This window comes from Agelaius tricolor, unplaced genomic scaffold (assembly GCF_023055355.1).
Source record: "Agelaius tricolor isolate 1412-34295 unplaced genomic scaffold, bAgeTri1.0.p SCAF_5, whole genome shotgun sequence".
Classification (NCBI taxonomy): domain Eukaryota; kingdom Metazoa; phylum Chordata; class Aves; order Passeriformes; family Icteridae; genus Agelaius; species Agelaius tricolor.
This window is the reverse complement of record NW_027269265.1, coordinates 53686605-53711219: the sequence shown is the minus strand read 5'-3', so window position 1 is coordinate 53711219 and position 24615 is coordinate 53686605. Positions and strand designations below refer to the sequence as shown.

The window sequence follows — 24615 nt, the reverse complement described above, 5'->3', positions numbered from 1 at the left end:
GGGAATTGTTTAAACATGTCATTTTTGGGAGATTCTGGCAGATCCTTGGGTGAAAAGGAGAGAGTACCACCCAGGAGCAGGCGGCCCATGGCCTCATTCAATCTCCCACAAATTAAAATCAGCTTAAGCAGGGACCACACCCTTGTTATCCACGGCTTGTTTGTCACCAGTGATGCAACAACTCCATTAAACACAATAACAATCACTGGAACACAATGCAAAGAATTTATTTATTAATATTTTGGTCAGTCCTCTTAAGTGGAACAAAATTCCAAAGGAGAGCCAGTCCAGTTTGCCCCTTGGGTTAAAAAAGTTGCATTAATTGCAGCTGCTGGTGAAAGAATCTGTCAGCAGACCCAAAAATCTGTCAGTGACTTTTTCATTACTTAATTCTTTATTCCAAATAATGGCAAATTCATTAAACCATTCTTGGAAGAGATTTTTAAATGGATGTCGAAGCTCTGTACCCTCCATAAACCAACAATTCACCTGGAATTTCTAAGAAAATATGGCAAACTGTACAAAAAGCCCTTTCCTCCAAAAGCAGCAGAGGGTTGTGTCAAGAAGAAGATACAAGAAAACACAACAAAAATTAATACTAATTTAAAACTAATTTAATTTTTATTTGAAACAAAAATTGTAACTAACAGGCAAACTGTTGGGGATAGACAGATGGTTTGGACAACTTCAAGTCAAACCCAACCATACAAATATCCTTGCTGGTTTTACACTCTGTGTTATGTTTTAAAATCAGTTTAAGCCCTCAAGAGTCCATAAAACAGTCCCTATTCTTAGAGCAGTCGCAGATCTTCGGCACATCCCTGAAGTCACCCGAGGCCGATTAAATTTCCGAACAGACTTGTGACACTCCAAAATAGCAACCTGCCTTTTCCTTGCCATCTCCACAAAGAAGCCCAGGAGCACAGACCTCCAGAGACCCAGAACCACAGGTCAACAGCAAAGCTTCAGCAAATCTGGGGTTTTCCTTCCACTGAGGAAGGAAGACCAAGTTCCCAGAGTTCCCAAAGTTTCCATCAGTTCTACAGAGCTTGCAAGTTCCACAGATGCACTATTTTGATTATTAAACTTTTTTTTTACTTAAACCTATGGAAATGTGCATCTTGAAGATCGTTTAGGGCAGTTCTACTGAGACAAGTGACAGGGAATTACAGGGAACATTCTTTGAGCATATTTTTCCCTGCTCTCCTTAAAACTTTGGGAATGTGTTTATTAAAAAAAAAAAAAGGAACACAGAGACTTGATATCTAGATGGGACATTGAACTCCAACAGGCCCTCTCCACAAAGATATTCCTCCTGCATTTCCAGCTTACTTGGCAGAACTATGCAGCCCTTCCTTTGAGGAAAGGGCAATGCCATTCCCATAGCACAATTCCCAAGGCACAGGCCCTCTCATCCATGACCAGCTGGCAAATGTGGCTTAGTGGGATTGCACAAGCCTGGATGTCCCTGCTCCCTGCCCAGGGCATTCCCACAGGCTGGAAGAGCATGGCAGGGTGACCCAGGGCTCTGGAGCAATGCTGCTTTTCTCCAGTGCAGTGAATCCTGAGCGGGCAGCGTGGCTCAGAGTGGTGTCATCAAAGCAGGGAAAAATCCCAAGTTCAGCTCCCAGCAAACTCCAGGAATGCTGCCTTGGAAATGCCACAGCCACCCCTCAGGAGAGGGCACATAGAGCAGCTCCTGCCAACCTGTGGATATTCCATTTCCCTAATCTCTCTTCTGGATAAATTCCCACCTTTTCCTGCAGACTGCCCTTAGCAAATCCCGGGTACTTCAGAGATAAGAGCCATCTCCACAAGGAATGGGTAAGGAATGTTTTGGGTTGAGTAGCAATCCCTTCTTTCCAACACCAGCTGGTTTGCCCACACATATCCTCACTTCCCAGGCCATCTGGGAAGAGTCACAACACGGAGCACACCGAGAGGAACATGCCAGCAGGGACTGCCTCTTCCTTAGCTGCAAATTCCACGCTTTTTGCACAAGAAGGTGGAAATAATTCCTACAAACACTAGGCCATTAGCCTATAGAGTCACTGCCATTCCCTCTTTTTTAGTTCTTTTCTTATTAATTTTAACATCCTGAGCTCCACAGATCTCTGCTGCCACACCATGACCTCGGGAATTAATATCACATCCACGTGCTGGCAACGTGAGATTATTAGTGTGAGAGATAAAACACGTTAATAATCAAAAGGTGACATTAAAGCTAATGAAATCCAAATTAAAGTTAAGGCTTTGAAAAAGCAATTAACCCACTGAGTCACAATGTGGTGGCAAAAGTGCATCTGGCACCTCCCAACACCCTCAAATCAAGACTGAATGGACATTTTCCTGGAAAATCTTCTTGGGCTAAAGACAAGCTATGAAATACCTGCAGAAATTTTAGGAGAACACCACACACAATATCCAACTAAACGACCCCAGAACAAGCAGGGCTTTGTGTGAAAGCAGCTGCTGAAGGCACACAAACAAGAACAATCCAAGGTGCTGGAAACAACAGGGAACATGTTCCAATGGCTTGCCAGGAAAGCTTGGCATTCCCAACTCCCCGCTAGGAAATCAGTTCAGGGATAAGTGATACAGAAACCAGGGATCTGCCTCAGAAAGCTTCCTCCTGTTCCCTTCCCTTGGCATTTCCTAATGGCAAAGGGAGCTGCCAGGTTAGGCTGACTGAGCAGGTTCCCAAAGGACGTATTTTCCAGTTCCAAGTCATTTATATGGAATAAGACCAGAGATATCAGCACACAAGTGGTTTCCCAAAGTTCCAAACAGATTTTAAAGAGCAGGAAGCCAGCTAGGAAGCTCCACCTTTCCCAAGGACCACATTTACAGCAGGAAAATCACCTCCGCAAATTAAACTACTCCTGGAACGATTTCTGTGTCCACAGATCCCAAATCCTCTCATTTTCCCAAAAGGAGCGAGCCACGAGAGTAACCTTATCCCTAATTCCTGAACTCCCAAGAAAAAGTGCATTCCATGTTTTCCCAAAGTCAGAGGGCAGCCACTCTTAAAAATCTCCCTTTCCTGTGGCCACCTCCACAGCACGACAGGAGTCCCAAGGGTCGCAGGAAGAAAATCATTCCCCTGGATCATCTTTATTCTTGGACACAGTAGGAACTGAGTCATTGCCAAAGGATACTCTAACACATACAGGGCAAAAGTAACACAAGGAAAAACCTTGGGACTTTTCCAGATGGTTAAACTCCGCGTTGCCAGCACAAGCTGCTAGGGAAAAGAAAACTGGATAAATAAGAAAGTTGAGAAACACACTTGTCCATGCTGCCCTCCTGGAAGGGACCACCTGACACACACAGGGAAGCTCCGGAGAGAACAAGGCACACATGCAGATTTCCAGAGGAACAATCCACACGGCCACACTAACTGCACTACAGCGTTTATCCTGGGGCGACAGCCCTGTCACCACCACTCAAAGCTGCAACGAGGCGAGATTCTACAGCAAAACCAGGTATTTTAAGGCTTCACAAAACAGCTGGCAGGAGCCACCTGAAGGAGGGAGTAAGGAAAGGACGGCTTTACCCATTTTCCATTTAAAGGTCGGCACCGGGATCCCGCGATTTGCTCAGCCTACACGTGGTGTGCCCACCGGGAAAGGCTCTTTTGTCCCCGAGGCCACAGTGTCCCTGCAGGGATCCAGCAGCATCCCAGTGTTCCTCCGCAGCTTGCACTGGCAGGAATGTCACCTCCTTCATCGGGATCAACACCCTCGGCTCCGCTGCTGCCCAGATTGGCAGGGTGAGAGCCAAGTGCCCTCCCCTCCCACTCCTCCATGCCAGGCTCCAGCCAAATCCCATCGCCCTCAGCTCGGATTCTAAACCTTCAGTGCCGGCTGGGCTTTCTCCATGGAAAGGGACGCGTGTTTAACACACAGAAAAACACCTCTGCCTACACACACACAGCGTGCTGCTGAGGGGATTTATGGAACAACTCCAGCAAGGCTGGGATTTAGGAGCACTTTTCCAGGTACGAACACACCTCTTCCTGCAAGAACTGAATTTAACAAAAAGCTGATTTTCTTCGCTGGCCTGAAACCAGCAGCCGTGGGTTTCTGCACCCGTTTCATGGACTGAGACACACAAAAATGCACAACGCCTGCCCAGTAGGAGTGGGGCAGGACGACTTCAGCTTTCTGCCAGGATCACTGGGAGGAAAAGAGGAAAAAAGCCTCTTCCAAGATTAAGGGAGAGGAGAAAAGGAGGTGGAGTCCATATAAACCATGCTGATAACTGGAATCAGGCAGGAACGCTTGCCCGAACACAGAGGGCTCTCAAGGTACTGGAAAACACCTCCAAAGCTCCCACCAGGCAGAACAAGCCGTCAGGCTCAGCTCTAAAGGTCCTGCTCCTGGAAAAGTGAGGACCGGGACAGGGAAAAGAGGTGCCACTGCCAAAAGCCAGCCCTGAATTCCCGTTAAATTGCCAGGAAACAATTAGCGGTAGGGCCACACCAGGGAAACACTCGCGGCCGATTGCAGCACCGGTATCGGCGACAGAAGAGGCACGTAAACAGCAGATAACGGGGAGCAGATAACTCGAGTATCCCATTCCTTGGGGCCCCCTCCTTATCCCACTCCTTAGGGACTCCCATATCCCATTCCCCAGTTCCTCCATATCCCATTCCTCAAGGACCCCCACATCCCATTCCCCAGCCCCTCCATATCCCATTCCTTAGGGACTCCCATATCCCACTCCCCAGCCCCTCCACATCCCATTCCTTAGGGATTCCCATATCCCATTCCCCAGCTCCTCCATATCCCATTCCTCAGGGACCCCCACATCCCATTCCCCAGCCCCTCCATCTCCCATTCCTTAAGGAGTCCCATATCCCATTCCCCAGCCCCTCCATATCCCATTCCTAAGAGACCCTCACATCCCATTCCCCAGCCCCTCCATATCCCATTCCTAAGAGACCCTCACATCCCATTCCCAGCCCCGCCATATCCCATTCCTTAGGGCCCCCCCCGGCCCACGCGGAGCCCCCCGGGCCATGCCCGGCTCCTCTCACCAGAAGAACGTGTTGGTGCCGTCGTCGTACACCTCGGACTCGGTGCTGCGGCGGAGTCCGGCGCCGTCCCGCTCGGCCCCGGGGGTGCCGCCGTTGGGCTGCGCGGGGGGCGGCGGCGGCGGCTGCTCCTCCAGCGCGGCCTTGCCCACGTTCCCGCCGTGCGCCCGCCGCTCGCCGCGCCTCATGGCGGCGGGGGGCACGGGCACGGGGCACCGGCGGTGGCGGGGGGACGCCCCGGGGGACGCGGGCCGGGGCCGGGGCCGCGGCGGGAGGGGCGGGGCGGGCGGGGCCGCGCGGCGGGAGGCGTGACGCGGCGTGCGCGCGACCCCGCGCCGGCGCGTGCGCGGGGCCCAGGGAGGGCGGGGCCGGGCCGGGCCGGGCGTCGTTCCCCCCCCCCGCCGTTGCCGTGGCAACCGCGCGGCCTCCCGACCCCCCCCCCGCGCGACCGCCAGGAGGCGCCCTCAGGCGGAGCCACCGCCCCTCAGGGCGGGAGCCCGAGAGCGGTAATTAAACAAAATGCTTAAACAAAATGTCTGCGTTCCGCGCAGAACCCTCAACAGAACCCCGGAATAAAAGTGTCCTTTGCCAGGCTGCCCTGCGGCCTTCGAGTACCCCACGTTGGGTACCCCATGCCTTATGTTGTGGTTGTCCCGATTCCAGCGTCTTTGTGCGATGAAATGTTAAATACCTGTCAAATATGTGCGTTTTGCTGGCGAAATAAAATGTATTTTGCTTGGCGAAAGTTTTGTTCCCACCCAGAGGGGTCTGTCCAGAGCTGGGGTGCTTGCAGGGTGCCGCTGTGCCCTTGGATCTGAAGAATTCTAAAATCCCTCAGCCCTTCCCAAATTACCTTGGTCAGGCTCCTCATCTGGAATGGGCCACGCTGATCCCGGACGGCAGGCACGGAGCTCCGGCTTTCTGGAAAGATCTTGGCATGGCAGCAAGCTCCAGGAATACTGTGTGGAGGGAAGGCAGAGTCCTGTGGGAGCAGAGAAATCAAACAGGGAAGGAGATTAGAGGAAACATTCACAGGATGGCAAATAATCAAGACAAGCTTTAAAGGTCCCTCCCCACCCAAAGCTATTCCATGGTTCTGTGAATTACATATGTTAAGAAAATTAATCCACAAATACCAGAGGTTTATGTCCAAAAAGAAGACAGAGGAGTCCTTTCTGGCTTTATTCAAATAAAGGAAGAGGCCATGGGGCATTCCCCTGGGATCTCTCAAATTTTTGGAGGATGCAGCCTCCCTTTTTATCCCAATTTCCCTTCTCTCTTTCCCAATTGGCTGAGCTACTTGAGAGGTACAGACTCCCCAATACACCTGATACCAAAGATTTCCTTCTAATGTATAACCCACCCTTTCAATTTTTAATTCTTACGGAATTTAGGGGTTTTTCTTCCCCGTTGTTTCATCTCTCAATGTCTAATTTCGTTTATCAGCAAACCTAGAGTTTATTTGTAAAAGCAAGTATCTTTTTCCATTCATCAATCAGTGGAACCCTTCTCATTGTTTCTTTTATCTCCCAGAGCTAGTTGTATCTACCAGCAGACCCACAGCTTGTTTGTAAACACAAATCCGCCATTCCTCTCACACAGAACAGGGAGCAGGGTTAGACGGGACATTGGGAAGAATTCCTTCCCTGTGCAGGGCTGAGGCCCTGGCACAGGTTCCCCAGGAAAGCTGTGGCTGCCCCATCCCTGGAAGCGTCCAAGGCCAGGCTGGAAAAGGCTTGGAGCAGCCTGGGATAGCGAAGGTGTCAGGGCAGGGGATGGCACTGGACAGGCTTGGATGTGCCTTCCAGTCCCAAGCACTCCAGGATCCTGGGATTCTGTGGAATTACGGAGTGGCCACTGGAGGGCAGGAGCGGCCTGGGCGAGAAGCGGGCAAACGCCAGCTGAACACAGTGCTGGGATAGATAAAGGACATCTCTGTCTGCAGCACAATCCCCCCTCCAGCCTAAAACACATCCCGCACACCCCACGATGCCTTACGAGAGCTGGAGGCACTCACCTCGTTCCAAGAGACCGCAGAATATCCCGACTTGGAAGGGATCCATAAGGATCAGCCAGCCCAGCTCCTGCCCTGCCTGGACACCACAACAATCCCATTGTGTGCCTGAGAGCATTGCCAAACTCTCCTGGAGCTCTGGCAGCCGTGACTATTCCCTTGGAAGCCTGCTCAGTGCCTGACCACCCTCTGGGGGAAGAATCTTCTCCTAATATCCAGTCAAAGCCTTCCCTGCTTGGAATGAGCACCCAGTACTGCAGTTACAAGCAGGGTTTCACCCCAGACCACATCCTCTGCTCTAACATTGACTGTAGCTCCAAGGATACCCATGGATCCAAACAGACCAGGATTTGGGTGACCAGCTTTATGAGAGAACACAGACATCTGCTGCCCCTTTAGCTCCATCCTCAATCAGTGCCTCCCTGTCCAAAAGCATTGCTGCCAGGCAGGGGATGGACAGGCAGCCTCTCTCCAGCCACAGTGGTTTCACACACAAAAGCCTTCAGCAGTCTCCTCAGGTGGGAATTACCATCTCCACATGCAGCCAGGACTAACAGCTCAGGGAGTGCTCCTGGAGCTTCCCTGCCAGTGCTCAGCACAGGTCAAGGCGCTGCCCAAAGCAGCTGGAGTCCAGTGGGTTCAGGTGTGTGACCAACCCAGCAGCCACAGAGCTGATCACATCCTAAATAATTTCCTCTGCTCCCACAGGGTGCGTGTGGCTCCATCCCCACTTTCAGCTTTTCCTGCTGCTGTACTCAGCCCCAGTCACCCGAGAGCAGCAAATGCAGGAGGGGAGGGAAGCAGTGGAAGAGGGACAGCATCAGCTTGCTCACCTGCCTTGCTGCAAATGCAGCCAAATCCTGCCCAGGCAAAACCAAATTCCTCCTAAACAGGAGCAGCAGCAGCATGGTCTCCTCTGAGTGCCATGAAAGATCCTGCAGGGGCTGGATACACCTCAGCCAGAGCCAACCTGCAGGCACAGACTCACCTTCCCCACTGGCTGTGACATCCATGGGCTTTGGGAACTGCTGCTGGGTGCATGACCTCCTGGGCTGTCCAGAGAGCTGAGCCCTTCTCAGGAAGGAGGAGCAGGAGCATGGGAGGAGTGCCACAGCTGTTCCTCCCACAGATAACCCCATTTCCCTGGAGCACGGCAGCGCTCCCATTGCAAAGGCCTTTGCCCTGCTGGAAAGCACCACCTGACAGGGCTTCACTCTCTCTGGGTAAACACACACATTCTCTCAGAGACACAGCCTGTTCTCCACTCCCAGCTCATGGATAACCCCTGGGAGGCTAAAGGTCTGCCCACACCTTGGTTTCACACACAGCAGGATATTGGGAAGATAACTTATCCCCCCCAATAATCCCCAGGTCTGCTTTGACACCTGTTCAAGGCACTTGGCAAAGCCACAGGGTGATGGTGGCTTAACTGGGAGCGCCACTCTGGAAATGCTGGCTGTCTTTCCTAGCAGAACACAGCTGGATCACCACCCACAGGACTTGGTTTATTTTATAGCAGCCCACAGGGATGCTGTTGGAGGGCACAAGGGAATCCAGAGCAGTTACTGACCCTCCTGTTATTCCCAGGAAATGTTCTTCTTATTTGTAAATGAAAGTAACAAACCCCCCCTCCCCAAGAAAACAGGTGTAAAGCAAGATCTGGCTTACATGTAACATTTTCACTCACTTTTTATAATAAGAGGTATTCCCTGTTCCAAGCCATAGGTCCAGATGGGCTTTGATTCTTTCCCCCTGCTCTGCTCAGGTAAGACCCTACCTGAACTCCTGCATCCAGCTCCAGGATCCCCAGAACAGGAAGGACATCAACCTGTTGGGGAGAGTCCAGAGGAGGGACACCTAGTTGATCAGAGGGATGGAGCAGCTCTGCCTTGAGGAAAGGCTGAGAGGATTGGGATTGCTCAGCCTGGAGAAGAGAAGGCTTTGGGGTAACCTGATTGCCCCTTCCAGTACCTGAAGGGAGCCTGCAAGGGAGCTGGAGAGGGGCTTTGGACAAGGGCTTGGAGTGACAGGATAAGGGGAATGGCTTCCCACTGCCAGAGGGCAGGGTTAGATGGGACATTGGGAAGGAAATCCTTCCCTGTGAGGGTGCTGAGGCCCTGGCACAGGCTGCCCAGAGAAGCCGTGGAAGTGTTCAAGGTCAGGCTGAGAGCACCATTACACATGGGAAGAAAACAGCACCCGACTCCCACAGCTGTTTTACCAACCAGCGAGGCGTCAAGAGGAGATTTCTAGAGCTTTCTAGAGCTTTCCAGAGCTTCTGTTAATATCTCCTTTTGGCCAGTTTATGGCACCTCCTGGGCATGTCACAGGGTGCCACACACAGCGCTGGCACCACGAGGGGCAGAGGGGAAAGCAGCAGAGCCCTGGAGCTGGCAGGAGGAGCTCGGCACTGTTACCTGTGCGGGGCGGTTCTGGGCTTGCCACTCCTCTGGGCGAGGGTGAAGGGCAGCTCCCTCACCTCCTCCCGATATCTGCCCACTGCTAGGCACAGGCAGCTCCCTCCCAAGGCAGGCACGAGTGCCACACGGAAGTCACAGCACCACTCGGTTCACATGAGACCTCTGAGACTTCGGGGCAAGGAGCTGGGGAAGGAAACCACAGCCTGAGAGAGCCCAGGAGCCTCCAGCCCATCCTGCACGCCAGCCCTCTCCTTAGGGATCTGCCCCGAGGGGACAGAGGGGCACCGAGGAAGGCTCTCCACTTCACCATGCAGGTAGGAACAGAAACTGCCCCGAGATTCCCAGGATGCTGCTTTTCAGCACCTCTGAGCACCTGTGGCTTGGAAACACAGGATACAGTAACCTCCAATCTCTAGCACTCACCTGCTTTCAGCCTTTAAGGTACAAAATTCCTACCACAGGTGTGTGACAGGGAAAGCAGGGTGTGCTGCCGGTCCCATGCACCATCCCAAGGTGCAGTGGGATCACACTGGCCCCACATGTTGGTCCCAGAGCACAGATCAGGGGAGGATGGTATGGATGGAGCTTATGTAAACCTAGGCATGAGCATTGCAGAGGTGACAGCCCCAGGGGTTCCAGAAGCACCTGGAATACAGCAAGGGCAGAGGGGAAGCTGTGATCTTTTTCTTCTCTAATTTGGAAGAAAAGATGTGGGGTTTTTTCCCTGGGGAAAGCCAAGCAAACTCTCCAAATTCAGTAGTAAAGGTACAGCTCTGTCTGTGCAAGCAAAGGCTGCTGTCCCACTTCTCAGCAAGCCATGGGCTAAGGTGGAAGTGCTCCAAGGGAAGCTGAGTAAGAAACATCCTGGAGATAAAACCAATTTGATCATCTCAGTGTGGGTGAGGGAACCACCCAACCCCACACCAATTCATGACTGGAAAGGAAAACAAGGATGCCAGATCCTATCCAGGTCCTTGTCCTGAGTTACTCACACTGGTGACTGTGGACACAGCCCAAGGGTGCTTGTGGCCATTCCCAGAAGGAACTCTCAGGGCAGTGGGTTACCTGGCCAGGGACAAGGACCAGTGGTACACCTTGGAGGCACAGAAACCCTTTTCAAGATGGAAATTCCTGCTTCCCATTGTGCTAGTCACTTTTACACCTTTGCACAGCGGCATGTCCACATCCTGTTCCACAGGGCAGGAAGGAGTGAAACTGAAACTGTCCTTCCTGAGAGCAAGGGATAGATCCCAGGTGGCCTTACCTGCACCTGATCCCACCACCCTGTGAGGCCAGAGGACAGCAGCCACTGTCAGACAGCATCCCTAATTCCCAGGAAAAAACAATTACTTGTGAGAGTAGCAGTGATCCAAAGTCCCTGCTCTCTGAGGCTATCCCTGCCTTCCCATCAGGAGCTGCAGCAGCAGGACAAGGGGGCTTCAAAATGCCAAAGGGCAGGATTAGATGGGATATTGGGAATAAATCCTTCCCTAGGAGGGTGGTGGGGCCCTGGAATGGATTTTCCAGAGATGCTGTGGCTGTCCCATCCCCAGAAGTGTCCAAGGCCAGGCTGGAAAGGCTTGGAGCAACCTGGGCCAGTGGAAGGTACCCATGCTCATGGCAGAAGGTGAAACTGGACAGGCTGTAAGGTCCCTTTCACTCAAGCCACTCTGCAGTTCTGGGATTCTATACACACCCCATATGGCCCCAAAAGCAAGCTGGGCATCTGCATGGCAGCCTGAGCCCCAGCAGCCACTGGGATGAATCCAACATCCCATTTGCGAGCCCACCTTGGTAACCTCCCAGCCTCTTCCCAAGGAAGTGGATGTGCTGGCTGGGATGCTCAGATGCCCAAGCAGGACTGTGCCTACAGGTATTGGAGTTGGGAGCCACCTGGGAATGGAAGGTGTGATGCCAGCAGGTCCCTTCACTTCATCTTAAGCTTTACTGGGCACAGCAGCAGCAGAAGTGTGCCAAGGTGGCAGTAGGAACACCCCAAAACATTCCTGTACCCAAAGGATGGCTTCCCCTCCACATCCATCCCATTGGCAGGGAATTGCTGCAGGATGAGGCTGGTGCACATGGGGGCTGAGAGAAACCAGCCAGGCAGGAATGAGCCAACACAACAGTGGAGAGTGTGCCAGGCCAGATCCATGCCAGCACCAGAGCACTGGCAGTGGGCAGATCCCTGAGAGGCTCCCACCCCCTCCCTTCCCTGTGCCCAGAGAGGGGCTCAGACTGGAATACAAGGAACTGCTGCACCCAATCCTGCCCCCCACACCTGGCTAGAGCAGATGACAGCACCAGAACCCTCCCCCTGCCTCTTGCTACAAACTGGGGTTCCTTTTATCTAAGAGAAGTTCTGGCTCTGGTTACAACAGCACCTCTGGGGGAGAGCACCCCTCTCCTCAAGCCTTCCCACTTGTCATTCTTGTCAGTCAGTCTCCTCATGGCTCCTGTGCTCTGGCTGATCCATGTGAGCGAGCATCTGGCAGAATATCTCAGCCCTTTCCTTATCCCAGCCTCTCTGCTCCCATGGCCTCATTCTCCAGTGAAAGCTCAGGATGCAGATCTTACATCAGGGCACAGTTGCACCACCGTGGCTCTGCTGCCAAGATTACAGCTGGAGGAACTCGTCTGGCTGGCTGCTCTTTTAGGTCACAGTGTCTCTGGTGACACCAAGTGACAGTATCCCCATCCTTGGAACTCCCATTCTCCTTCCCGCCGCAGTGCCGTGTCACCTTCCCTTGGGAATAGCAGCATAACTGTGGGGACACACCACAAATCACGCCAAAGGGTGGCAAAAACCCCCACAGGGGCAGCTGGTAGCTTCAGCTGAAGGAGAGCAGGGTTAGCCAGGATACTGGGAAGGAATTCATCCCTGTGGGGGTGCTGAGGCCCTGGCACAGGGGGCACAGGGAAGCTGTGGCTGCCCCATCCCTGGAAGTGTCCAAGACCAGATTGGAGCAACCTGGTCTAGTGGAAGGTGTCCCTGGGGGGACTGGATGGGTGTGAAGGTCCTTTCCAACACAAACCATTCCATGATGTTTGCTTTGTGCTCCCCCACATCTGCACCTTTGGGTGTCTGAGTGTAATTACCTGTAAGCAGGAAGGTGGGAGCTGCACAGCTGCTCTCTCCAGAGCCACAGACACACAGGAGGGGAACAGGCAAAAGCCAGAGTTCAAGCAGTGCTTGGACAACACTCCTAGGCACATGGATGCTTGGGGTGGTCCTGTGCAGGGCCAGGAGCTGATCATATGATTTTATGATCCGTAGCTCATCCTCCCCTCTCTGTCCCTTGGCTGCAGCCTGAGGCATCCAACATATTTTCCAAGGAATTTTTTCACCTGTTTTCCTGCAGAGTTGTGCCAGCCTCCAAGTGTCTGTGCTCCACTCTCCCTTTACTGGAATTTAAAACTACCTTCCCAACTGTCCCCCAAAAAAACCAAAAACCTGTGACAGGAACAACTGACAAATGGAAAAGGCTGATTAAAGCCTGTAAAATCCACTGTAGCATGAAGAGAGAGGGTGAAAGGTAAACATTTCCCAGTACAAATATCAGGGCATCAGGTGAAAGAGCTGAGAGAGGCTTTTTCCCCTGGTCCAGATCCCTCACAGCCCCAGGGCACAGCTGGGCACGAGGAGTTCTAGGGGAGGCTGCACACCCTCCCAGGGCAGCAGTCCCTGCAGCATTCCTAAACACAAATCCCTGGCTGGCTTGGCCAGACCCCAAGCTGGTGATCAGGAGCATGTGGGAGAATGTTTCACACCAGCTCCTCTCACCTTCCTCCCTGGGCATCTCTTGGAGGCTGCTGGAAGAGGAAAACACGAGATCTCCCAGGGAGCCTGCTGAAGCCTTCCCTTCACTGGTTTTCTTTTCACCAGGATGAAATTCTGCTGACTCCCTGCAGGGAATCCCCTGCTGAGGACACGGACTCCTTTGCCTCCCCGGTAAGCTCAGCTCCTTCTGCATCTGCAGCCCAGCTCAGAGAGGGGACAAATCCCCATTTCCCCTGCTCATTCCCAGCTCCCCTCTACACAGCCACGATGAGAGTCCAAGCCTCTAAAGGCTGGAGCTGGGAAGGAGAGCTCTCTCAGCTTTCCATCCCTAATAATTCCCTGCTGGTTTTGTGGGCAGAATGAAGAGAAGTGGGATTTTGTCCTGGTGAGTGACATCCACGAAATGGGCAGTGAGAAGGAGATCAAGAGGAAAAAGTTCCTGGATGAGCTGAGCAAGAAGGGCTTCACCATCAAGGTGAGAGGCTCTGGGAGGAAAAGGCAGCAGATACTTGGCTTGACTTGGGCTCCTGCATCCCAGGAAACAGGAAAGGCCTGACACATTGAGCTGTTCACTGCATCAGAGCTGGAAAATGACCCGCTTGCTCAACCAATGGAGAAAGACCCCAGCCCCAGGATTCACACAGCCCCCAGCCCTTCCAACTCTTGCTCTTCCCTGCCTCTCTGGCTCTGTTTTAACAGCCCTTCTCTTCCCCTCACCAGAAAATCGAGGACACAAAGCTCTTTTATGGAGTCCGTGCCCCGCCGCACATCTTCTGGAAATACCAGTGTCTCCTGACGAACCCCAACAGCAGGCAGCAAAACTCCAGTGCCTACCAGGATGTCCCAGTGACCACCAGGTGGGTGCTGAGCTGATTTCCAGCCTCCTGCATTCACTGTTCTCCACCCCAGCATCCATTTTCCAGCTTGGTTCACAGCTGTCCCAGCCTTTTCACTTAGCACAGAACCTTCACCTCCCACATGCAAAGCTGATGGCTTCTCACTCCCCACATTCCTCCCTCCCTTGCTTCCCTGGATTTTAGTGCACATCTTCTCCCTTCTCTGCCCTATTTTCCTGAGCCACACCACACAAGTCTGTATCCCAGAGCAGCCTTTAAGCAGAGTTTCTCCTTGTTCAGGATACGGGTCGTGCACTTCATCCTCCAGAACACTGTGACGTCCGACTTAGGTAAGGGAATGTGGATCACAGGGGTGATGCTCAACCTGGATCTGCAGGAAGAATCCTGCCCAGGAATCCTGGGCACTGGCATCCCAGCTGCCTTGCCATCCTGGGGAGAACAGAAAAGGGGGGAGCTCAGACAAGTCAATTTGCTGCTGCATCCAGAGGCTGGGAGATCTGGACTGCAGGAACCAGCAGCTCCTCTGCTCTGTCTCCCCAACACCCTAAGCCTAACCCTTTCCCTTCTGCTCTGCTCCCAGAGAAGCTGCATGACCTGATGAAGAAGAAGGTGTTTGAGGCAGCCTTTCCCCTGCACAAGGTGAGGGTGAGCACACAGTGCCTGGGTGGAAAATCCAAGAGATGTGGAGGAGGAGCAGGATGGGGTGGGGGGGACCTGTGGGTGACTGGGGCTGCACAAAGAGCTTGCTGGGTGAAGGGCACAGCAAAGTTCCTGGCAGCTGCCCTGCAGCTGGGCAGGGCATTAAGGCTGCCCTGATGTTCCTGCATCCAACCAACTTCTCTGCTCTCCAGAAAGAAGAGATAAGGGAAATACTAAAGAAGAAGTGGGCTCGCTGGAGAGTTCTATTTAAGGAACAGCCAATTGAGCAGATCAGGTAACACAGGCACAAGAGGCAGATCTTTCTAACCAGGAGGTCCCAACTGAAGCCCAGAGAGCTCAATGCCCTTTGCCAGGTTCCTGCATTGTCTTAAAAATCATTAGTTTGAATCTGGCTCTTCTCAGAAGCACTGGGCTGCCTCTGCAGCTTCCAAAGCTCTTAGCCTGAGGGTTATCCCTGTGGCTCCAAGCTCCATCTGCTAATCCTGCAGCATCAAACACCCCCCTCGTCTCTGAGGACTGTAATGAACCTGTTTAGTTTCCAGCCACATTCAGAAGGCAGAAGAGGTGGGAATGGAGCATCAGTGCTGCACAGCCAGCCTGAGGCTGAACTCGGGGCAGTAAAGGCAACATGGGGCTCCTACAACCACATGAAATCCCAGGGAAGAGCACGGCTCTTGTTTCTGAAAACTAACTCTGTGGGCAGGGGAGGGAGGGCAAAAAGAACGTGTTACTTTATAAACCTGCCAGGGGGCTCGGGTAGAGAGGGGAGACCTTACAATAGAGGTGCACCTCTGACAACTGGCATGGGATGCAAGGCTCCCAGTCCCTCAGTCATTAGGTCATTTCTTATCCACGACTCCAACCTGCTCCCCACACCATAAAAACTGAGATACTGCCACCATGGGCATTTCCTAGTGACTCCCAAAATCTGATCTCCCACCTCACCTTTCCTCCTAGGTGCTATTTTGGAGAGAAAGTGGCCTTGTACTTTGCCTGGCTGGGCTGGTACACCTACCTGCTGATTTTCGCTGCTGTGGCTGGGCTGGCAACCGTGGCAGCTGGGGCTACTGTTTTCAGTTCCAGCCAGGTGAGGTAAGGCCCTTGGGAATGCCAAATGCACACCCCATCCAGCTCTGCAGGTGGCTCTGAGGCACCCTTGTCCCCCTTGGCTTCTCTTCTCCTTTCTTCCAGCAAGGAGATCTGTGATGCCAACAACACCATCATGTGCCCGCTCTGTGACCAGAACTGCTCGTTCTGGCTCCTCTCTGACACCTGCACCTATGCCAAGGTAGGGAACCCCCTTTCCAGGGCAGGGTAAAGGTAAAGGATGGGGAAACACTCCCAGCTCATGCTGCTCCCACATCACTAAAAAGAAGCCCCACCCCAGATCGTTTTGCCCTCCTGTAGCACCTTTACCTGTCTCCGGGGAGATGAGCATGCCAAGACCCTGAGGTACCACAGGCCCCACATCTCAGTGCCTCATCACACTCCTCCCTCATCTCTTCCAGGTCACTCACATGATTGATAATGAGGCCACGGTGGTGTTTGCCATGTTCATGGCCATCTGGGGTAGGTGTCCATGCCTGGGTGCCCAGCATGTGTGGTTGGGAGAGGGAGCAGAAGGTGGAAAAAGAAACACCAACACAGCTTCACCCTTTGGGAGAGGTTTATTCCTCCTCTGCTTCCAGAGCCTTCAGCTCCCCTTCCAGACACAGTAAGAGACAAAAACACCCTGGTGATATCCTCCAACTCCCCAAATATTCCTTTTACCTGAAGCTTGTCCTACCTGAAGCTTCTGCTCAGCATAGCCTCTCCAAAGGCACCCAGCAATTTTCCAGCAGCTGCCTATAAAGGGCCACAACCACAGGAAGGAGGGGCCTCCAGACTCCTCCTCCACATTCCCAAATCACTGCGGGGCCCTGTATTTGCTGTGGGATGATGGGCTCCCATCACTGCCTTAGTTACACACCCATCTGGCTTTTCCACAGCCTGTTCCCTGACCAGCCACCTCGGGAGTGGGCTGGGTGTCCCACCTGCAAAGCCATGGTTCAGTCCTGAGTGTGGGCTGGCTCACACAGGGACACAATCAGAAGCATCCATCCAATTAACATAAGGGGTGGTTGGAATGGGAGTTGGAGAGGTGTAGCCTTGCCAGGGAGCAGTGCAGGACACCCATTCCACCTGAAAAGTGACTTATCCCAAATTCCCTCTGGACACACTAGACCAGGCCAGTGAAAGCTCACCTGCACCATCCCTGTTCCCTCACTGTCCAGGGCCCTTCCAGGTCACCAAGGCACAGAGGGGACTGCCTGTCCATGGGCCAAGGGCAGTCCAGGCTGGTTTGCCAGCAGGTTGGATGTGATGTGACTCTCTGGGAGACAGAGGGATGGCATTCAGAGCCATTCCTAAGTGTCACTGCACTTTCTCCTTCCCAATCCAGCCACTGTATTCCTGGAGCTGTGGAAGAGGGAGAGAGCCAATGTGGTCACCAGCTGGGACCTGTATGGGTGGGATGAAGAAGAGGTGAGGACATCATCTTTCCTGCTCAGTGCTTCCCCTTTCAGGGCAGGAGTCACCTGGATCTCTAAAAGACACGTCAGAGGGGTCCCTTGCCCAGACTGAACTCAATCAGGCTTGGCTGATTGTGGGTTGGGTGCTCACCCCTGTCCTCCTCCAGCACTGCTCATCCCATATGTCCACTGACACAAGGGGCACAAAGCACTGCTGGGTCCTTTCTTTCCCATTTTTGACTTAAATATATAATTTTTTGAAGGAGGAGCTGGCTCTGCAGCTGATCAACAACTCCCAGCACGAACCCCGGCTGTACCAGCACTCCTACCTGCGCAGCACCATCGTCCTCCTCTTGGCCCTGCTGATGGTATGTGCCAGCTGACAACAGGAACATTTGGTTTAAGGGCACATGGACAAAGGAGCAAAGGCACAGATCAGGTTTTTGGGACACTTCCATGCCCATCACAAGGATCCTGGGGCTTCCTCATGCTCACACCTCACTGTGCTGCCAGCAGGGGCCACCCACCCTTCAGGGACCAGGGCTGAAGGCTCTGCTCTTGCAGTGAGGATCAAGACAGTGACATGGAGAGCAGGAGGAGACAAATCCCAATGCACTTGTCCCTGCTGTGGGTCAATGGAGACTGGCTCAGGTGCAGACATAGAATCCTGGAATCACAGAACGTTAAGGCTTGGAAGGGACCTTATTTAGTCCCAAGCCCCATGCCATGGGCAGGGACACCCCCACTACTCCAGGTTGTTCAAGGCCTTGAACACTGCCAGCGTTGGGGCATTCACAACATCCCTGGGGAGCCTGTTCCCATATCTCCCCACCCTCACAGGGAAGAATTTCTTCCTAACATCCAGCCTAAATTTCCCCTCCTTCAGTTTGTACCCGTTACTCCTTGTCCCATCACTACACCCACCTCACAAACTTGTCGGCCTCCACCAAAGGGCCCTGGTTTGCCTTTGAGGGCACCATCAGGGGCGATGGAGCACTGCCCTGGGTGGCTCCTGAGCCCTCCTGTCCCTCCCCACAGATCATGGTGCTGATTGGCATTGCCCACGCACTCGTCATCTACCGGGCGGTGGCCGTGGCGGTGTTCACGCAGAGCGACACGAGCCTGCTGAGCAAGCACGCCGACATCGTCGCCGTGATGACGGGGGCCGTGCTGCACTACCTCACCATCATCATCATGACCAAGGTGGGGAGACACACGGCCTGCCTGGCAGCATTTCCCCATGGCCAACTTCCCCCCTGCTCATCGTATCCCTCTGTCCTGCAGGTCAACTGGAGCGTGGCCCTCTTCCTCTGCGACCTGGGTAAGGGAAATAAATGGGGTGTGTCCCACCTGCAGCGCCCAGCCAGCCTCCCATCCCCTTCCCTGCCTCCACCAGCACAAGGCAGTTCCCAGCCAGCTCCAGACAAGGGGGCCAGCAGCCCCCCAGGACACACTCACCTGTGCCCACATGCTGTCCCACAGCCAGCTCTGCAGGGCTGAGACCTGGCCTGAGCAGGAAGCCATCCCAGCTCCAGGAGAGGTCACAACATGAAATTCCTCTCAGCTCTAAGGCCCTTTCTCCCTCAGCTCATGGCTCTGAGGGACCTCCCTGCTTGGCTGGACTTACCTCCCTCAGAGGGCTCGCGTGGAGGGCAGGGAAGACTTCATGAGTGGCAGATGCCCTTTGGACCTTCAGAGCTGTGGTGGCGCCCATGGGGGAGCCGGGCAAATTCCCACTGCTCTATGAGCAAGCCACTGGGCATTGTTCCCTTTCCTAGAGAAACCACGGACCTTCTCCCAGCGTGAGAACAGCTTTACTGTGAAGATCTTCCTCTTTCAGTTCTTCACACACTTCTCCTCGCTCATCTACATCGCCTTCTTCCTGGGACGGTGAGTGGAGAACACCAGGCAGCCAGGGTTTGGGATGGCTGTTCCTGACTCTCCCCAGGGTGTACGGACAGCCCAGCCCCTCTGCCCTCCCCACCAGGCACAGGGACCCCATCTGGGACTCAGGAGGGCCATGACCCCATGGGTGTCACTGTTGCTTCCTTGCTCAGGGTCAATGGCCACCCAGGGCACTACGTGCGCATCGCTGGCCACTGGAGGCTGGAGGAGGTGAGGCACGCGCTCTCTGACCCCACAAACAACTCCTCCTCTTCCTCTCCCTACTGCCCAGGCAGCCTCTGGGAAGCTCAGCTTCCTCCCATAGCACCTGCCAAGGGTCCCTTGGGCCCAGCCACCCTGCTTGCAGGGCACTACCCCTGTCTTGTTGTCCCCTCCAGTGCCACCCTAGCGGCTGCATCACCGACCTCTTCATCCAGATGGCTGTCATCATGGTGCTCAAGCAGACCATCAGCAACATCATGGAGTATCTCATCCCGTAAGCTCCCCACACGGGCACTTTCCACAGAGAGGAACCCTGGCCGTCTTCCTTTTCCCCTTCCTCCAGGGATGTGCTGGCAGCAGCCCAGCCCTGCTGTCCTCTGCAGGCAGCCACACAAATCCCTCTCTCCCACTGCAGCTGGATATCCCACCAGCTGCGGAAGAAGAAAAAGCACCCCCAGAGGAGAAGTCTGATGTTAGGAGAGGAGGAGGAGGCAGAGGACCCCTGCAAAAGGCAGTGGCTGAATAACTATGAACTCAACGAGGTCAATGTCTTCAGCTTGTTCAACGAGTACCTGGAGATAGGTACGTGGGGCAGATCCTTGGCTGGGGAGTGATGGATGCTAGGGAGACCGTACACAGGCAAGGAGCCACAGCTCCACACCCAGCCCCACTCTGAGAGCCCTGGGACACCAAGATCATTCCCAAATGAGAGAGCAAGCAACTGTGCTAGCCTTTGGGCCTGCTTCAGACCTCCTCTCCTTCCAGGGCCACGGCTGTAACCCCAGGGTGTGCCTGTGCCTGGCTGGCTCAACTATCCCCACAGATCCCACTCTCTGACAGCCCTGTGAGAGCTGGGCATCCCCAGGATGTGGCTATCTCCTCTTCCACCCCTCTGACCCAAGCCACAAAGCAGGACAAACCCAAGCAGAGAGGGACATCCCCTCTGCGGTGGCTTCACTCCAGCACCTGTGTTTGCCCTCCGCAGTGATCCAGTACAGCTTCACCACCATCTTCGTGGCAGCCTTTCCCCTGGCCCCGCTGCTGGCCCTCATCAACAACGTCATCGAGATCCACATGGATGCCATCAAGATGATGCGGCTGCGCCGGCGCATGGTGCCCAGGAAGGCCAAGGACATTGGTGAGAGGGGTCCTGCCAACACCAGCCCGAGCCCCCCACAGCCCTGGGACAGCACAGGGGGAGCCATGGGTCAGAGAAGGACAAGCTGCTTAGACTCTGCCAGAGGCTGAAGCGCAGCTTGGAGGCTCCTTGCTTAACCTGGCCATGCTAAAGCTGTCCCTGAGCTGGAATGGTGGCAGTGAGACCTCACCGGCTGCTCCTCTCCCACAGGGATCTGGCTGCAGGTGCTAGAGGCCATTGGCATCCTGGCTGTCATTGGGAACGGGCTGGTGATCGCCATCACCTCCGACTTCATCCCCGTGCAGGTCTACAAGTACATGTACAGCCCTTGCACGAGGGAGAACCACACCAGCATGGAGTGAGTTCAGCTCTGAGACAGTCCCTGCCCACAGCATCCCCACGGCCCTGTACCCACAGCCATGTCCCCTCCTGCCTCAGTGCCACCACTGCAGGAGCACAAGACAGCTGAGCTGTCCCCCAAAGCAAGGTGGGGGGGAAAGGGGAGCAGGAGGACATTCCCACATGGCATCATCACATCATCCCTGGGTGGTGGGTAAACTGACTGGAAAGGGCATTGTGTAACACTGGAGAGCTACAGGATTCCCAGGCTGCAGGCACGTGCTCTCTCCTGCCCTTCCTCTGTTTCTCTAAGCCTTGTCTGACTGATCCAGTTCAAACTGGTGAAAGTGGGCAGTGAGAGCCCCAGGTGGGTTCTGCTTCCCCAGAACCGGAGGTACAACCCATGCTCAACCTCCTCCTTCCCCACAGCTGCTCCACTGGGTACATCAACAACAGCCTCTCCGTATTCCAAATCCAGGACTTCGAGCCCCACACCAAGGTGCTGCCAGAATTTAAAGGGGAAAGGATCAAGGAGTGCAGGTAAGAGCAGCCCCCTGCCACCCCCTGTCCCTCACTGTGACTTCCAGGCCAGAATGGAAGGGCCTGGGCTGGCACTGACAGAGCTGTGCTGCAGGTACCGGGATTACCGCAATGCTGACGACTACACCTACACCGTCCAGTTCTGGCACATCTTCGCAGCCCGGCTCGCCTTCCTCATCCTCTTCGAGGTGAGCACCCAGGGAGGCAGGAGAGGGCTGGGAAAGGGGTTGGATCAGAGCCTTGTGCCCAGGCTGGGAGCCCCTGACTGCCTTTGCTTCCCACAGCACGTGGCTCTGTGTGTGAAGCTGATCGCAGCCTGGTACATCCCCGATGTGCCCCAGAGGGTGAAGAATAAAATTCTGACGGGAAAACACGAAAATCTCCGTAATGAACTGAGGTGGGTGATACCCTAGAAGGTGCCAGGGGTTGCCAGGTTTCAGGATCTCTCTGCTCTGGAGCCCCTCTTCCTTCAGAAAAAGAAAAGCCCCAAGTTAAAACAAGAAGCAATTTTGACCAGGGAAGGACTTGGTCTAATTTTTCCATCTAAACTTTGTTTAAGAGAAAGAATTAAGTATTTCTGCAGGAAACAGAACCATTGTAGGTGCCCCAGTGCTGCTGTCCCATACAGACTAAGCCCTGCTCTGGGAAGGGCTCAGCCTGACCCCTCTCCATGGCCACCCTGCCCCAACTCCCACCCATAATCCCGATGGGAGCAGATGGTGGTGTTCAGGAAACACCTGCACCTTGGTTTGGAAAAACAGGTGTGTGCTAAGGAAGGCAGGAGCCTTCCTTGAAATGGAAAATGTCAACCCCCTCCCTCCAAATTATTATAATTTTGAAATTAAAGGGCTCTCAGGCAAAGATATGGGAATAGGAATAACAGTTCTTTAACAGGAAAACTAAAAATACAAATGTCATAGTACAAAATGAAAACAAACCACTGACAGAGTCAGAATATGACCTGACCCCCTGTGGGTCAGGGTACTGGTAGCAGGCCCATTAAAGGGTGGCTGCAGCCCTCCTGCAGTGCCAGCTGTGGTTCTGTTGGAGCAGGGATCCTGTAGAATGGTGGAGTTTTCCTCTGAAGGTCCAGCAGTGGCGTAGATAGGCCTGGTCTTCCTCTGGGAATGCAGTGGAGAAGAAAGCTGCTCCTCTGGAAATCCAGTGGGAAAAGGAGGGCTGTTGTGTTCTAAATCTCTGATTATATCCAGGTGGGAATGCTTGGCTCCTCCCCCTGGGCAGAGTATCTCCCGATGGGATGATGTAATTTTATCAGTCATGCAATGAGATTCAATGGCCCATTAACAAAGATATTTCCCGGAGGGAGGATTGGTTGTGGAAGAGATAAAGAAAAACTGCCCAATTAACAGAAGATAACTGCCCCACCTCTAAGAGATGGCAAATAGAATACCCCACTGACATCTTTCAAACTAAGACAACCTGTCATGGTTTGATGCTGGCCAAACTCCAGGCACCCACAAAGGCCACTCACTCACCCTCCCCTGCCACAGCTGGACAGGGAGAAAAAAATAGCAAAGAGTTCATGACTTGAGATAAGGACCAGGAGAAAACACTCCAGGGGCCAAACAGGCTCAACTTAGAAGTACCAAGTGAATTTATAACTAACAAAATCAGAGGACGATAATGAGAAGTAAAATAAGCCCTTAAAACACCTTTGCTTCCCCCAGCCCTTCCCTCCTTCCCACCAACAGTGCAGAGGACAGGACATGGGGGTTTTGGTCAGTTCATCACCCCAGGTTTTCTTCCACTGCTCAGGAAGACGAGTTCTTCCCCTGCTACACCATGGGGTCCCTTCCCACAGGAGAGAGTTCTCTGCAACCCTCTCCACCACGGCTCCAATCTCACGAGCAGGAATCCTCCCAAAACTGCTTCAATGTGAGTCCCTCCCATGGGCATGCAGTCCTCCCAAAGCTGCTGCGGTGTGGGTCACTCTTCCACAGGCTCAGTCCTTCAAGGACAGGCTGCTCCAGCTTGGAAGCAGGGCCCCCTCCCTCCACCAGGTCTCCCCTGGATCACAGCCTCCTCCAGGCACCCACCTGCTCCAGCCTGGGCATCTCCTCCACGGGTTGCGGGTGGACTTCTGCATCCCCTGTGGATCCCCATGGGCTGCAGGGACACAGCTGCTTCACCATGGTCTCACCACCGTCTGCAGAGGAATCTCAGCTCCAGCGCCTGGAGTGGCTCTTCCCCCTCCTTCTGCACTGACCCTGGTGTCTGCATGTTTCCCTCACATGTTCTCACCTCCTCCTCTTCTCTGGCTTGCAAAAAAACCTGTGCCCCTTTTTTGTTTTTATTTTCTTCTTAAATACGTTATCAACATCTCCATCTCTAATTGGCCCAGCCTTGGCCAGTGGCATGTCCATCCCCAGAGCCATCAGGGATTGGCTGTGCCAGACAGGGTGGAAGCTTCCAGCAGCTTCTCACAGAAGTCACCTCTGTGCCCCCCCACTACCAAAACCCAGGCTGTGCAAAACCAGCCCAACACCACACTGTCACAGCTTTCCATCTCTGCCTTCCTACTGACTGTGGGATTTCCCACAAACAGGGGTTCCCCACCAACAGCCTGTCATTCTTTCTCCATCTATTTTGGGGAAGAGGCCCTGTTCCTACTGGGAGTGTTTTCCCACACCTCCCAGCTCAGACAGTTCCCTTCCCAACGCCTCTCTCCTCTCTCCCCAGCACGGCAGAATACTCCACCGAGGTGTAACCACCGCCCACCAAGGAGAACACGGACTCGAGCCCCTTTCCCAGCCTGGCAGTGCCAGGGGTGCCGGATGAACCCCAGGACACGGTGCCACATGTCCCACCTGGGACTGAGCTGGGAAGTGATGACAAGACAGTGGCTTCACGGGAGCAGGCTGTTCTCTGACTCGGGAAGGAAGGATGCTGGGGCAGAGCCGGGATGTGCCTCCCCGGCACGGGGAGTGGCTGGGACAGAGCCGTGGCGCTGGGGACAAGCCCAGGGGCAGCACCAGGATGCTGTGCCGCAGGACATCACCGGGGTCCTTGTCACTCACTTCCTTAAGCACAGGAAACACCGCTGACCTCGTTCCAGGCTCTCTCTCCAGCCCTTTTGCTGCACTTTGGCCTCTTTTTCCACTGCCTTCCATGACCTCCTCACTCTTGCACCACCGGGGCACTTGAGTCCCTCTTTCCCCGAACTCCTCCCCGTGTGTCAGGACTCCCACACG

At 54.0% G+C, this 24615-nt stretch overlaps 2 protein-coding genes across 3 annotated transcripts in view; one reads left to right on the top strand and one right to left on the bottom strand.

Annotated features, from left to right (window-relative positions):
• PTDSS2 (phosphatidylserine synthase 2) overlaps positions 1–5343 on the bottom strand; it is a 29706-nt gene extending 24363 nt beyond the window's left edge. Inside the window, exon 1 of one of the 2 annotated variants that reach the window (XM_071428165.1) lies at positions 5042–5343. In XM_071428165.1, coding sequence (XP_071284266.1) covers positions 5042–5226 — 185 coding nt within the window. In that variant the 5' untranslated portion in view covers positions 5227–5343. Of the gene's footprint in view, positions 1–3556; positions 4660–5041 lie in introns of those variants that run through there. The other variant, XM_071428166.1, reaches the window with a different exon arrangement.
• A 4437-nt stretch (positions 5344–9780) lies between these two features.
• Positions 9781–24131, top strand: ANO9 (anoctamin 9). Its single transcript, XM_071428386.1, has 24 exons — positions 9781–9786; positions 13359–13424; positions 13612–13728; positions 13974–14110; positions 14390–14439; positions 14691–14749; positions 14962–15044; positions 15728–15862; positions 15962–16058; positions 16279–16339; positions 17211–17293; positions 17544–17648; positions 18319–18483; positions 18565–18601; positions 19059–19170; positions 19338–19395; positions 19563–19660; positions 19802–19968; positions 20372–20524; positions 20735–20882; positions 21293–21403; positions 21498–21591; positions 21688–21800; positions 24104–24131. Exons 1-24 carry the CDS (start codon positions 9781–9783, stop codon positions 24129–24131), a joined length of 2283 nt encoding a protein of 760 aa, XP_071284487.1.
• Positions 24132–24615: the final 484 nt, after the last annotated feature.